Source organism: Ostrinia nubilalis, chromosome 28 (genome assembly GCF_963855985.1).
Source record: "Ostrinia nubilalis chromosome 28, ilOstNubi1.1, whole genome shotgun sequence".
Lineage (NCBI taxonomy): Eukaryota > Metazoa > Arthropoda > Insecta > Lepidoptera > Crambidae > Ostrinia > Ostrinia nubilalis.
This window is the reverse complement of record NC_087115.1, coordinates 36,827-52,610: the sequence shown is the minus strand read 5'-3', so window position 1 is coordinate 52,610 and position 15,784 is coordinate 36,827. Positions and strand designations below refer to the sequence as shown.

At 42.9% G+C, this 15,784-nt stretch overlaps 1 protein-coding gene across 1 annotated transcript; it reads left to right on the top strand.

Moving 5' to 3' along the window:
* The first annotated feature begins 3,200 nt into the window (after window positions 1–3,200).
* Window positions 3,201–7,149, top strand: LOC135085159 (uncharacterized). Its single transcript, XM_063979915.1, has 4 exons — window positions 3,201–3,271; window positions 4,265–4,473; window positions 5,123–5,292; window positions 7,075–7,149. The coding sequence occupies exons 1-4, from the start codon at window positions 3,201–3,203 to the stop codon at window positions 7,147–7,149; spliced, it is 525 nt and encodes a 174-aa protein (XP_063835985.1).
* Window positions 7,150–15,784: the final 8,635 nt, after the last annotated feature.

The following is a 15,784-nucleotide window of genomic DNA, read 5'->3' as shown; positions in this document are numbered from 1 at the left end:
CCTCACTCTCACTTATTCACTCACTGAGATGTTAGCAGTCGTGTCCGCGGTGTACGAGTTATTGGGCCGCGCCGCCAGGCCGCCCGTGCACGCGCACGCGGCTAAGGACCATGTGGACAGGATCTTCCATGTACGATGACGTTTCATTTTCATTGTCACTGTCACTGTCACTGTCACTGTCACTGTCACTGTCACTGTCACTGTCACTGTCACTGTCACTGTCACTGTCACTGTCACTGTCACTGTCACTGTCACTGTCACCGTCACAGTCATCGTCACTGTCACCGTCACTGTTACTGTCTCTGTCACGGACACTGTTACTGTCACTATCACTGTCACTGTCACCGTCACTGTCACCGTCATGGTCAATGTCATTGTCACTGTCACTATCACTGCCTCTGTCTCTGTCACGGACACTGTTACTGTCACTATCGCTGTCACTGTCACTGATTACTGTCACCGTCACTGTCACGGTCAATGTCTCTTTCACTGTCATGGTCACTGTCACTGTCACGGTCACTCACTGTCACTCACTTTTACTCCCACTCTCACTCTCTCATTCCTTCTCTTTCACTCTCATTCTCTTACTTTCACTCACTCATTCACTCACTCTGAGATGCTGGCGGTCGTGACCGCGGTGTACGAGTTACTGGGCCGCGCTGCCAGGCCGCCCGTGCACGCGCACGCGGCTAAGGATCATGTCGACAGGATCTTTCATGTACGGTGACGGTTCATTTTCACTGTCACTGTCACTGTCACTGTCACTGTCGCTGTCACTGTCACTGTCACTGTCACTGTCACTGTCACTGTCACTGCCACTGTCACTATCACTGTCACTGTCACTGTCACTGTCACTGTCACTGTCACTGTCACTGTCACTGTCACTGTCACTGTCACTGTCACTGTCACTGTCACTGTCACTGTCACTGTCACTGTCACTGTCACTGTCACTGTCACTGTCACTGTCACTGTCACTGTCACTGTCACTGTCACTGTCACTGTCACCGTCACCGTCACCGTCACTCACTCTCATTCCCACTCTCTCACTCTCATTCATTCTCACTGTCACTCTCACTCTCGCTCTCACTCATTCACTTTGAGATGTTGGCAGTCGTGTCCGCGGTGTACGAGCTGCTGGGCCGCCCGTGCACGCGCACGCGGCTAAGGACCATGTGGACAGGATCTTCCATGTACGGTGACGGTTCACTGTCACTCACACTGTCACTCTTACTGTCATTGTCACTTACTACCACTGTCATTGTCACTGTCACTATCGCTGTCACTGTCACTGTCACTGTCACTGTCACTGTCACTGTCACTGTCACTGTTACTGTCACTGTCACTGTCACTGTCACTGTCACTGTCACTGCCACTGCCACTGTCACTGCCACTGCCACTGTCACTGCCACTGTCACTGTCACTGCCACTGTCACTGTGTCACTATCACTGTCACTGTCACTGTCACTATCACTGTCACTGTCACTGTCACTGTCACTGTCACTGTCACTGTCACTGTCACTGTCACTGTCACTGTCACTATCACTGTCACTGTCACTGTCACTGTCACTGTCACTGCCACTGTCACTGTCACTGTCACTGCCACTGTCACTGCCACTGCCACTGTCACTGTCACTGCCACTGACACTGTCACTGTCACTTTCACTGTCATCGTCACTGTCATTTTCACTGTCATCGTCACTGTTATTGTCACCGTCACTGTCACCGTCACTGTCACTGTCACCGTCACTGTCACCGTCACTGTCACTCACTAATCTCACTATCAGTCACTCACTCTCATTCAATATCTCACTCTCACTCTCACTCGCATTACCTCTCTCTCACTCTCATTCAATATCTCACTCTCACACTTTGACTCTGTCTCTCTCTCTCGCTCTCACTTTCACACTCTCTCTCACTCTCTCTCTCTCACCCTCACTCTCATTCTCTCTCTCACTCTCTCTCACTCTCTCTCTCTCACCCTCACTCTCATTCTCTCTCTCACTCTCTCTCACTCTCTCTCTCTCTCACCCTCACTCTCATTCTCTCTCTCACTCTCTCACACTCTCTCTCTCTCACCCTCACTCTCATTCTCTCTCTCACTCTCTCACACTCTCTCTCACTCTCATCCTCACTCTCACTCTAACCACGTCCCTCGTGTCGCAGCTGATGGACACGAACGCGGACGGCGTGGTGACGATGGACGAGCTGGCGCGGTGGTGCGCGCGCGACCCGGCGCTGCTGCACTCCTTCGACGCGCTCGACACCGTGCTGTGACCCGCGCGCGCGCCGCCCCGGCACAGGTCACACACTTTCGTTCGTTCGTTTCAGCCAAAATTAAATGACGTCCACTGCTGGACAAAGGCCTCCTCCAAGGTTTTCCACAATGCACGGTCCTGCGCTGCCCGCATCCAGGCTCTTCCCGCGACCTTTACGAGACCATCGGTCCACCTAGTAGGAGGCCTGCCCACGCTACGTCTTCCAGCCCGTGGTACTAGACACTACCAGACACTTTACTATAAATAAATAAATAAATGAATCTTTGGACAATTTCACACAGCGCCAGCTAGCCTCAAAGTAAGCAACTTAATGCTTGTGTTATGGGTGTTAGCTTAACGGATATACTACTTATATACTTTTTTTTTAAATACATAAATATTATACATAGTCACACCCAGACCCGTCACAGAAATTAATTTAAGGCTTACAGACCGAACGCGGGTCAAAAGCAGTGAGGGTCAGTTGCAGCGCGGCTGAGGTACACTGAAAGCAGCGCAGTTTCAAAGCAGCTGCAAGCGGGCAGTTGTCAATAATTTAAATATTCGAAAACCGCTTTCAACGCACTGCTACCGCCCTGCGTCCGGTGTCAAAGTCAAAGTCAAAGTCAAAATTTCTTTATTTGTTTAGACTAATAAATAGTTCTTACAAATCTTCATTTTGCTCTTAAGGAGCCTCTACATGTCTCATAATCTTTTTGCCCTACCAGCGCTTCGAGACCAACATTTGGCAAGTGCTGAGAAGAAGCGCCGCAACAAACTCAGTCACCACTGTCTGCCGGTTAATATAAATAAATAGAAATAGTAGTAGTAGGTACATTCGATTCAGGAGCAGTTCACTGAATTTACCATGCATTCTTGTATGGTGTATCTTATAAGAATGGCTATACAAGATTGCGTGTGTGGTGATTGGTGTGTCATGATAATATGGCCGCCATAGTAATACAACAGCGCGGGCCCGCGTTCGCGATGCTTCTGTCCCGCACCCGCGCCGCCTCGTTTGTCGTTCGGCAGTTGCAGTGCGGCGCGGTTGGAGCGCGGGCCTGCATTCAAATAATTTGGTGTGACACACTTCAAAGAGTTTCTTGTATTACAACTTGCGCGGGCCCGCATTCAAACTGCGCTACTGCCCCGCGTTTAATCTGCCTAAGCCTTTAAACAGGTTTTAACGCGATACGCAAATAGGTGACATTGAAATATTTCGACCGAGTTGCACCGGCCGTGGTCACAGGCTGACTGGAGCGTCGAGTGCGCGATCCGTATGGTGGGTAGAACCATCTAATTCTACCCCCATGTTAATATTTCTTCTCCAAGTACCGTTACACACTACAGTTATTGTGTCCCTATTCTGTGATGCCGTCACTGCGTCCGTATTTCGATTCCACTGCCAAGTCAGGCGACTTATTATTAGAGGTTATGCAACGCGAAAGTTTAAAATTACTTAACATTTTACAAGTCCAAGATGGACTGCAGACCGCAAACTCGTGGCTTTAAGTTGTACACACACGTCATAGCCCGACGGATTAGCAAGCTGAAATAGCAATGGGCAGGGCATATAGTATACAGAACTGACGGCCGATGGGGCAGCAAGGTTCTGGAGTGGAGGCCGCGTCCCGGAAAGCTCAGCGTAGGACATACTCATAAAGGTAGCAGAAAGGCGCTGAATGCCGGCCGCTACCAACCGATTACTATGGAAATCATTAGGGGAGGCCTATGTTCAGCAGTGGTCGTCTTGTGGCTGAAATGAGTTGGCTATCGGGATGATCTTTGTTTTGTTGTGTATTGTTTAGGTAGTGTTGTGTGGATAGGTATAATTATTGGTAGCAGTCCAACCTTTACTAGTACTATTGGTAATAATTTAAGGGAAACCTGTTATTGGCCATATTGTGTGTTAAATTTATGTATGCTAAAATTGTATAAATACGCTGTTGGTTTTCTCAATAAAATAAAATAAAAATAAAATAAAATGATATTGTTTATATTCCGTGCAGGTCCGACTCGGCGCGCGCTTCTTGCTCCACGGCGGCGGACAACGACTCGCCCCCCGCCGCGCCCCCCGGCCCCCCCTCGCTGCCCCCCGCCCCCGCGCCCCTCAGCCCCTGCGCTCCCCCCGGGACCCCCTTCCCTCCGCCCGCTCAGGCGGGACACTCTAGGACTCCGTCTGTGACGAGTCCGCACGCCGCTCCTGCAACGGCTATGAGTAAGTTTAAAATTTACAACCGTAATTAAAAAGACAATCATGATAAAATAAATAAACTAATGTCAAGCATAAGGACGAAAACATGTTCTTGACTGGAGACGAATGACGAATCAATTCTGTCCCGTATTCCGTCGTTAGTTCCATTTCAATACTCAATCGTAAATATTATCTTCTTTCAATGGATTGACGATCCTAAGAAGATACCTTGCAGTGATTGGATAATTAAAACAGGAGATCGGGCCATAAGCGTTCGTTTACTAAAGCCTGGTCCGTGAGCATGTAGAATTTTGTCCAATGACTCCAAGCTACCCATCCCACTCATTGCGGGCGCCCGTCGCACAGTCGCGACAGCAATTTATTACGCGCGAGCGATAAGGATGGGTAGCTTGAGGTCATTGGACAAAATTCTACGTGCTCACGGACCAGGCTTTAGTTAAAGTTTTTATGTTAGTCACGACTGTCTGCCACATAGCTTTCTTCGTCCCTTTTCTTGTCTCATCAACATGCTGCTAGTAGAAATGTTTGATACCTACTTTAGTATACTTGTGAACTGATTGTGACTTTTATTTTTGACACTTTAGTACATTTACTTGTGAACTGTTCTCTTTCGCTTTATATCGTTATGTTACCTTTCATGTGTTACCCCTAGCGATGGCAGCGCCAGTGAGCAGCCCGCTTGCAGCGCCGGCGGCTGGTCGCGCGGTCACGGTGACGGCCGCGCTCACGCACGCGGCGGGCGCGGGCGGGGGTGCAGGCAGCGCGGGGGGCGGGCGGCGCGCGTCGCAGCCGCCGCCGGTGCCTGCTCGGGCTAGTTTGCCGGTGAGTCGATAATATAAATGAAACTGAATTTATGTTTACCAAAGATTTGAGGATTTCTCATGTGGATTCTGATGAATGTTTTTCCAATTTCCAAAATGACTAAAGAAGCATAAAAGTGTGGAAACATCCTGTCTGTTTTATGTATGTAATGAGGTGCGTCAAATCAGAAATATTCTTTTTTGGTGACTAAAGTAGTTAAAACTTTAGTCAACAAAAAAAAAATATATTTATGTATTCATTTCAACATTATACAGTGTGAGTCACGATAAAGTGTACATATGAATTAAGGTAAAACTAGACCTATTTTTATCGACAAAAAAGAGGTCAAAAAAGCGTCGAAGCTTTGAATGGCGCGCCCGGAGAGGCTTAGTTCATACGATCATAGCAAATGTTGTGATAGGGATAGAGACATGCGATTTTTGGTTTTACAAAAGTAATACAATAGAGAATAATAAAAAGTAATAAAAACCACATGTTATAAGGGCATTTTTTTGGAGAAATTTATCAAATAACCAAAAAAATACGAATTTATAAGCAGATTTTTTTCAAAAAGTATCATTTTTAGTATTTCATGTATTTTTTTAGTATCGCCTGTTATTTTAGCATTATTACTGTTTTTATTTTATCAGGATATTCCTCTTAGTTTAAAAGTTATTACGTTTTCTTTACAATAAGTAAAGAAAGAAAAAAAATCTTAAAAAAGAAGAACGGTCATCTGTGACCCAGGCCCGACAGAAACGAGACATACCTCATTTTTTTTGTCATGTCTTAATTAGTTAAATTATATATTTTTTATATTCGAAATCTATGTATAACACCAAAATATTAACCTTTGTTTTTGTTCAGGCCTTATACAAAAACTAATACAAAATGCCTATTTATCACCAAAATTGGTAAATGTATGTACCTAAATGTCTATTACAGCTGCTATGGAATGTATCTAGGTGACCTGGAGATACAGCCGGATTATACAGGGTGGAAACGAGAAGTTACAAAATCCAAAAATTCAATGTTACCAGCTTCCATAATCTGTAACCTATTATTGGTACCATTTGAAAGAGCTCGTGAAGCACTTTCAGAATCAGTAACTAGTTTTTCGATATCTTGTATAGTTTAGAAATAATCGAGTGAGATCACTTATCGTTCCATATGTATAACCACCCTGTATAATCCGGCTGTATCTTCAGGTCACCTAGATACATTCCATAGCAGCTTTAATAGACATTTAGGTACATACATTTACCAATTTTGGTGATAAATTGGCATTTTGTATTAGTTTTTTATTTATTTATTTATTTAAAATCTTTATTGCACACATAAAAATACAGTGGTACAACAGGTATATTTGTATAACGCCTGAACAAAAACAAAGGGTAATATTTTGGTGTTATACATAGATTTCGAATATAAAAAATATATAATTTAACTAATTAAGACATGACAAAAAAACTGAGGTATGTCTCGTTTCTGTCGGGTCTGGGTTTTTTTTGTATGGGACGTGACCGTTCTTCTTTGTGACCTCTTTTTTGTCGACAAAAATAGGTCTAGTTTTACCTTAATTCATACGTGCACTTTATCGTGACTCACACTGTATAGTAGTGATGGCGTTGAACTCAGGCAGTGCCAGAAGTATGGGACCGGCACGAGAGGGTCATTTTTTGCTACGTCCAATTCTCCCCCTTTTTGACAATTGTTAAAATACGAAATAGTAGTTCTAGAAGCATTCTTTTGGTCATTTATTTATGAACTCTTACTAATTCTCTTCTAATATGCATTTTTCAGGTTTCAGAAGAAGCGCGCAAAGCAAAACGGCGCGGGCGCCGCTCGTCATCGCCGCAGCAGCCCACGCTGCGGTGAACGGAAACAAGCTCTATTCTCAACTCGATAAGGATCAATCTCGCCCACAAACTGTGCTTGTGTGATCTTCACTGTGACAATCCCTGGTAAAACTTAAACATTATTATGAACTTCGAAATTCCTTAAGACCTTTATCACGATAATTTCGATGTAAAACTCGTTTATACAAGTACATTTTTGTCTCTTATTGTTAAGGAAAAGGCTGAAACTGAAACTTGGTGGCGGATAATATAAAGAAAGTGCTGTTCTTAGGATGTGTATAGACTACAGCATTTATTTGTAACAGAACAACGAGCCGCTCTATGAAAATGTTCTAGCGTTCACCGTTTCACAAATCAAACGTGGCGGTCGTACATTTTACCTGTATTGTACGATTCGTAAGAATGTTACATTACATAGACATTGCACTAGTCTATACTCACCTTAATTCGGCTACTGCGTCTAATAAATTACAAATTTTGAAGTATAAATAAATACGCGGGTAGTTATAATTAAGTATTCCATTTCTATTCTGCAGATGGAGGAATGGTCTTGAGACTAACAAAATCGGCCCAAATCGAATAAATAACAAAACAAATTAATTAACGTTAGTTAGCAAATCCTTAAGATTTCATAAAATGAATAAAATACTTAAATACCTACTACAATGTAGTTTGTGGTCAATATCAGAATTCCAACTACCTACTTACATTAAATTAATAAATTCACAATATTTAACATTTAAAGAAGACTCATTGGTACGTTTTTCTTTTAAAAAATCATGCTTAAAAACGAACAAGAAGTTACAATATTACTTATTTATTTCAATTTAACTTTAAAATTGTCAATATAATCTTTAGACTCAGTTCTTTGGAGTCTTGACATACTTATGATAATAGTATTAAAATTAAAATAATTCTAAAAACTACCTAATTATGTAAGTAATTACTAATTAAGAATGTGATGAGTACTTGATAATAATCTTCCTATCGTCTGCATGGTCGACGCTTATAATAATGTTGTTAGTAATTATAAAAGCTTATTTAATTTATTTATAATTAAATTAGTTTTTAATACCATAGTTTATTCATGTTACGTATGTATTTAAAAATGTATGTTTAATTTATTATTATTCTGTATGAAAAACGGAACGGCAAACTACACGCGGTGGCATAATGTATTACACGTAAATGTAATAAATATTTAGCTCAGTTCAGGGCTATGTATTTTCATTAATTAATTAAAATACCTCAGGCGAGATTGCGGTTAAATGCCTGCCATGTTCTGCATTAAAAAAGTAGTATCTTATGAGTGAGTTGCCAATTATCTTTGAAATAAACTATTCTTAACGTTAACTTTAAAAATCACTTATCTTGATAAATACATTAAGTGAAATGGACCATCACGGCTGTCCATCAGTATTATTAATACTGCGTAATTAATTATTCTTACGCAATTATATTTAAGATTTCCAACAATAAATATCATTTTAAGAAGGGACTTAACATTATTATTTTATTGTAGAAATATTAATGAAATTCACAAAACATCTAATAGAAAAAGTATGTACCTATTACGAGTATATTGTTTGTTATAACTACAATATTATTTTTTCCAAGAATGGAACAAAAATTGACACTCTAGCAGCAGTAGTAATTTTACTGTTATTGTTTATCTTTTTTAAGAAGGAACGTAATTATAATTCGAAAGTTTTCAATAACTAGCTTTGATATTTTGACTTTAGAGTTAATTACTGCCTAATTCGTATTTACAAATTTCCTGTTTCCAGTAACATTAAGTACGTAATGGATAGTTCAAATTGTAGCTGTAATCAACTTGTGGCCAATTTTAAAATCACATTGTAACAGTGGGGGTATGTGTACCTATAGAGATAAATTTAAACAAACGATTGTAACAAAATAAACTATATTGTTTTAACAAAGTAATTAATACTACAAGTAAGTTGCGAACTATTAATATAATAACAATAAATAATAGACCGGCTAGTTAATAAGAGGGCTAAGTGTTGGGGGGGGGGGCGAAGTAGCAACGTATATTGTAGAACGCCGTGCGGTTCGCTAACGAAGCCAACACGTGAACGACAATATACGCGCGGAGTAGCCTATGCTCGGGGAGAATCAGGCGCTTTCAAAGACCGACCTAAGTCGATGCAGAGAAGTGCGCCCGGAACGCTCCGAACGCAGACTGGGCTCTTTTTTTTTTTTTTTTTTTTTTTTTTGAAGGGACGCGCGCTGGTAGCTTGAGGAGCTTTTCCAGCTTCACCGGGCAGAGTGGCGAGTACAGAAGGTACTCTAGCCGTTTGGCGATCGTCGGTGCGCGTGCCGACGAGGCCGAGTGTGGGCTTCGCGAAGCGAAGCCCAGGCTCGTCCGCGTCGGTCGCAGACCGACGTTCGCGATCGGGCCGTATCGAGCGCATAAGGCGCCCGATCAGTGGCGAACCCAACTAGAGGGTTGCCCACCGCGGTGTTGGACCAAAGTCCAGCCTACGGCGGGCTCACTCTAAGTGGGCCCGATCGAGGGGACTACGGGCGCGGCCTGAGGGCGCCACGGTAGGCTCGGACCTCGGCTCAGGCCGTGTCCGGGGGACGGATAGGGACTGGCCTCTGTACGGCGTCGACGCCTTTTATATGCTCCGTCCGTAGCGGGGCCGCCGCGTGCGGGGCAGGGTGTCGCTGCGTCATCGAGCGCGGGCGGCGCTGCGTCATCGAGCGCGGGCGGCGCGTCGTCGTGTTACAACATATTTTTAAATCACTTTATAAATAGCAGCACCGAGATGTATTTTCGCAATTTATTAAACTCGACATAAATATTTATTTACTTGCAAGCCAATGTACGAGTGACTTCAAAATATCTTTGTATATACGCTACAATAAACAGTTAATGAGTACACGTATGGTGCTATAAAAAAGGTCTAAAACGATACCTATGTCGAAATGAATGCGAAATGTCCCATAAAAGGATTTTGAAGTAACCAGCTCTTCACTCGAATTCAAATTATTTATGACAGCCGCGCGAACCTATTTGGTTTGGTATTTCGCGTTTAGCGATCACTTAACGTAAACGACTACTTAACTATCATATTAAACTAATTTCAATTATATGCTAACTCGGCTAGTCTATTTGAATAAGCACGTCTTTAGCTTTAAAACGACCATTATTGAAATTAAATATAAGCGAGTTGTCATTCAAATGCATAGTAACTAAAATGTTTTAATTCATTTAGAATTGAAACAGCAAAATAAAGTACAAAGCCAGTTGCAGCTTAGTAGACGAACAATATTTTAAGCATTGATTAATTTCAGAGAAATGAGAGACTAGTGCCCGTTTTCACCATCAATCCCTTATTTTTAAGTGACCACTATGAAAACAAATCCCTGTTATTTGTTACCACAGGGGTTACTTAAAAATTAAAAATTGATGATGAAAACGGGCATAGTTACTTTGCAATTAAATGACAACCTTCCCCTAGTATAAATAAATTACTCTTTTGCCTGTAACTTCGTGGATCACTCGTGGCAATACTATGTACTTTAAGGTTTACCTAGTTGAAACTAAGAGATTTCCTTCTACTCCTTGTTGACCTAAATCTATTTTCCTCTTTAATGTTAGAGTTTAAAGTCTTTCGATTTTATTCGAGCCTTAAATCTATTCCTATATTGGCGTTGAAGCTAAATAATTAAAGTTTACTTGCGAACACTGTGTCCAGTTAAAACAAAAACAATGTTCATCCATTACCGATGAACTCTAAAGGTAAATTATGATTATTAAATAAAAACCTTCGGGCACAGTGTTCGATAAAATTAAAACGTATATTTAATTATAAAATACGAGTACATGGACTAGACTAAAAACTTTTGATTCTTGAAAACCTAGTTTTTTGAATAACATTATGGAAAGGGAATGGTTTTAGTTGGTAATATTTTGCGAATTGTAACTGAATTTGGAAGTATTGTTATTTCTATCATCTTGTTTGAAATTACGGGGATTAATGGTGGCGATGAACTCTATGAGCTGTTGAAAAAGAGTATCTAAAAGATTTTTGCTATTCCATGTACTGAAGCATACTTGTGCTGTGCGCCTCGAGACCTCTGGCGTGGTATGTACCGGTAGTACGGTGCCTTATACTGACTAGTTTCAGTACTATTAGAAGGTAGTCTTTTCTTAATTTTAATTTACTTGTTACGTTTTATTTAAAACTTATAGTTAAGTTTTTCAGCTACATACAAATATTATAAGTATGTCATAACATTGTATGAAGTAAAGGGAGTCGGTCAGGCTACTACCGGTATTATACACTTACCCACATGTTGATGTGTTTTATTTAACCCATAATTTCCATAAATGTGGTACAGACTAATGCACTTACTTGTGACAAAACAAAGACATGTTTTAGTGTGTTGAGAAGCCAACAACGCGCGCGACGAGACGTGCGGACGGCGTATGATGACTACGTCACCTCGGGACAACAATTAAAACAATAAAACATAATTGTACAATAATTAAAAGTGCCAGTGGAAACAACACTACTGATTTGCTCTACAAGAAAGATTGTAAGAAACAAGAGTTGAGGTCAGTGACAAGCGATAACCGCTCAGTGAGGAGTGGCGTGATCCTGTACTACAAAGTTACCATGATAAGTATAAAAATAATAAAATGATTAATTAATAATAATGTATGTTTTAAATAAATAAAAAGTATTTATTTCAAGCATAGCCCATAAAAGTATTAGTAACAAAAGTCTTATAAACTATGGTAATTAAATCACACAATAACCTAAACATAATTAAAGAACGACAGTTTGGTGTCTTTAGTAAGATGGACGCGTGTCCAGTGCTGCATGATGGCACTGTCCACGTCCAACCTCGCCGCGACACTCTGCAGGAGGCTGTTGGAGCTGCCACGCACACGGTGGATCAGGGACGCCGTGCGCTTTAAAAAGTAATTAAAATGTTTATTTTCTTTTCTAGAATTTGCATTAAAATACTCGTACTGAAGAAAATAATAAGTGTAATCAATATTGTGATATAACACACTACTGGAAACATAACCAACAGACTTGCACTCAAGGATGATTGTAGCAACAAAAGACTCTGACTGACAAACGATAACCGCCCCGCGCGCAGCAGCGTGAGGGACGGGGGGGCGGGGGCGGGGGGTGCTTGTCCGGCTATAAACAGAGCCATATTTTTAAAGAAGGCTCGCGCGTGCTGCGCACGCGCTCGCGCTCGGGTTAGGTTCTTTTCAGAACCTAACCCATTTTTAGAATGGTGTCCGCAACCTAACCTGTATTTTTCAGGAATTTCAGACGTGGGTTTTCAGGAACCTAACGTGGGTTGAGTTGGGTTTTATAAAGTTAGGTTCTTTTTAGAACCTAACCCATTTTTAGAATGGTGTCCGCAACCTAACCTGTATTTTTCAGGAATTTCAGACGTGGGTTTTCAGGAACCTAACGTGGGTTGAGTTGGGTTTTATAAAGTTAGGTTCTTTTCAGAACCTAACCCATTTTTAGAATGGTGTCCGCAACCTAACCTGTATTTTTCAGGAATTTCAGACGTGGGTTTTCAGGAACCTAACGTGGGTTGAGTTGGGTTTTATAAAGTTAGGTTCTTTTCAGAACCTAACCCATTTTCAGAATGGTCCCAGGAACCTAACCTGTAATTTTCAGGAATTTCAGAAGTGGGTTTTCAGGAACCTAACGTGGGTTGAGTTGGGTTTTATAAAGTTAGGTTCTTTTCAGAACCTAACCCATTTTCAGAATGGTCCCAGGAACCTAACCTGTAATTTTCAGGAATTTCAGAAGTGGGTTTTCAGGAACCTAACGTGGGTTGAGTTGGGTTTTATAAAGTTAGGTTCTTTTCAGAACCTAACCCATTTTCAGAATGGTCCCAGGAACCTAACCTGTAATTTTCAGGAATTTCAGAAGTGGGTTTTCAGGAACCTAACGTGGGTTGAGTTGGGTTTTATAAAGTTAGGTTCTTTTCAGAACCTAACCCATTTTCAGAATGGTCCCAGGAACCTAACCTGTAATTTTCAGGAATTTCAGAAGTGGGTTTTCAGGAACCTAACGTGGGTTGAGTTGGGTTTTATAAAGTTAGGTTAGGTTAGGTTAGGTTAGGTTAGGTTAGGTTAGGTTAGGTTAGGTTAGGTTTTTTTTTTTTTTTTTTTTTTTTTTTTTTTTTTTTTTTTTTTTTTTTTTTTTTTTTCTCGTTCATTTTGGCCACTCAAAGGATTTTTATTAAGGGAAGGGACGTTCACAATAAAAACTTAAGTACTAACTTACGCTAGTTACAGTTATTCACATTTTTGACCCTTAGGTACCGGCAGGCGTGCCACTCGAGAGTTGGTGGAGTTGCGAGCCGGGCACGCGGCCCTCCGAGGCGGTTAGGGATGCCTGCTCACGGAGGGCCTGGGGGGACAGAAAAAGGATAGACTGGGAGTGCTGGGGGAAGGAAGTAGAGAGGTTTCCCCCAGCACTAGCCTTTACAAGTATATACATAGGCCGCCCAGTGCAGATGTTACAAACAAGGGATCTTAAACTATCTTACAACTAATTTACAATATGTAATGGTAAACACAAGTTTCGACTTATTTCTAATTAATTATACTGGTTTATTTGGCTATATACATGGTTACCAGGTCATTATTCACTACTTGTTGATACAGTTAATTATTCTACACACACACGTTACATGAATTTACAGAGAAAAAGTCAGTTAATGCAGTATAGACTGTAGGTTTTTACAATAGAGAAGAGTTGAATTTTTAGTTGAGCACAGGTAAGTTAAAAGATGGGAAAAAGCGCTAAGTTTGCTCAGATTATACTGTAACAATTAATTATCAGTTATTTAATCTACACATGTTATACATATTTACAAAATAATCAATTAGTACAATATAGGCAGTTGGTTTTTACAGTAAAAAATAAATACATTTTTAGTCAAACACAGGCAAGTTGGATAATGGAAGAATGCGCTAAATTTCGCTCGAATTATTATGTAATCAATCAATTAATTATTAGGACTTAGTTATTTGAGTGTTTATCTTTAAGACAGTCCAGACCCGCGAGCCAGCCCCGAGGGCCACCAGCCTCACCCTGTGGGCCGGGACCGTGCACAGATCCTAATAGGCCACTGAGGCTGGGGCTAGCCCAGTGAAGGGCCACTCCTATTAAAATGCCAGCCCCTTGAGCCCCTCAGATCGCCTGTCCCACCAGCGCCAGCAGTGAGCGGGCGGAGCCCCGGGTCGGGCCCTTGGGTCGTAGACTTAGTAATGAATATACTAAATTTTATTAATAGAGAGGCAAATTGATGTCGTTAATTAATTGATTTAAAAACTACGAGACCGTGAGAGCCATCAGGGCAAGCCCCGAGGGCCACCCAGGGTGTGATACAAAATGACAATAAAATAGTGGGGCAATATTAGTAAAAAGAGATATTGAATTTGATCCTGCGGTCGGCGCCGCTCCGCCGAGCCTAGACGCCCACGCCGGTCAAGAAGCCGAAGGCCGGGCGCGGGGACAGCAAGCCGGGCCCGAGGGCCGAGGCCGACAGCCCCCGCGCCCGACCCACGGCCCCCAACCCAGCGTAGGTCAGCTCGTCAGAGCGGCGCCCATCCCAGGTACCAGTTATAAACATTCTACACTAGTGAAAACTAAAAAGGGACACACATATGAAACACAGAAAGAAAACTAGACTAAAAGAGGTGGTCACACGGCCGCCAAGACACAGCACACGACCAGTCCACAGGTGTTTTTGTGGCTGGTGGACTACAGAGAGTAGTCCACCTTGGCCAAGACTCTGGCCTTCATGGCCTTTTGCCGAGGGCAGGCCTGGTCGAGCGCTGCGTGCTTGGCGCTCGTGTCGGTCTTAAATCTCACGTTGTATGTTGTGCAGTTGGCGCAGCTTGGAGCCAGCGCCTTGTTGGGGCACTGCGACGGCAGGTGACCGGCCGTCGCGCAGTGTGCGCAGACTGGTGTCTCGGCGGAGCAGCGCGTCTGTGTGTGCCCGAACTGGAGGCAACGACGGCACTGCAGGAATGGAGAAAACTCCTCGGCGTGCACCCTCTGGTGGTCGAGGCGTACACGGCCCAGGGAGAGGATGGTGTGGAACACCCTGGGCGGCACCGTGAGGACCGCGTTGTATAAGTTGGGGTTCCGGTTCCTCCGCAGGAAGCGCAGCTTGATCCGCTCGTCGTTCCCCAACTCGGGATTCTGCTCTTTCAGGGTGGCAATGAGGTCTTTGCTAGCCGTATCCTTGGAGATGCCCTTGAGGGCGATCATCGGCATAAGTTTCCGCTCCGGTTCAGCACTGACGCCGGAGGTCTCTGTGTTGATGTTAATGCGCCTCATTGCCTCCTTCAGGTGGTCTGTTGAGTCGAATTCAACCCTCGCCTTTCCCCGCGAGAGCATCTCAACCTTGGCCGCCGTGAATTTGACCTCGCGGAAAGGAATGGTGGCTCGCAAGGTCTTAGTTACCGCCTGCCTGTCGGCCTTCTGGTCTTTAGAGGCCATAATGAGCGCCGGGCGTGTGCTTCTCTCTCCCCGCAGCCGGGGCTGAGTGTCCCCTACCACGGGTTGAGCCGGCGTGGAGGCGAGTGTCTGGGCGTAGGTCTTGATAGTGGAGGAGGAGGGCTGGGC

Bases quoted from the DNA above. Each gene is read 5' to 3' on its own strand.
- LOC135085159 (XM_063979915.1), top strand. From the start codon at position 3,201: ATGGCCGCCATAGTAATACAACAGCGCGGGCCCGCGTTCGCGATGCTT. The intron at 3,272-4,264 runs GTTTGTCGTTCG...TATTCCGTGCAG, and splicing joins TCCCGCACCCGCGCCGCCTC to GTCCGACTCGGCGCGCGCTT. The intron at 4,474-5,122 runs GTAAGTTTAAAA...TGTTACCCCTAG, and splicing joins CGCTCCTGCAACGGCTATGA to CGATGGCAGCGCCAGTGAGC.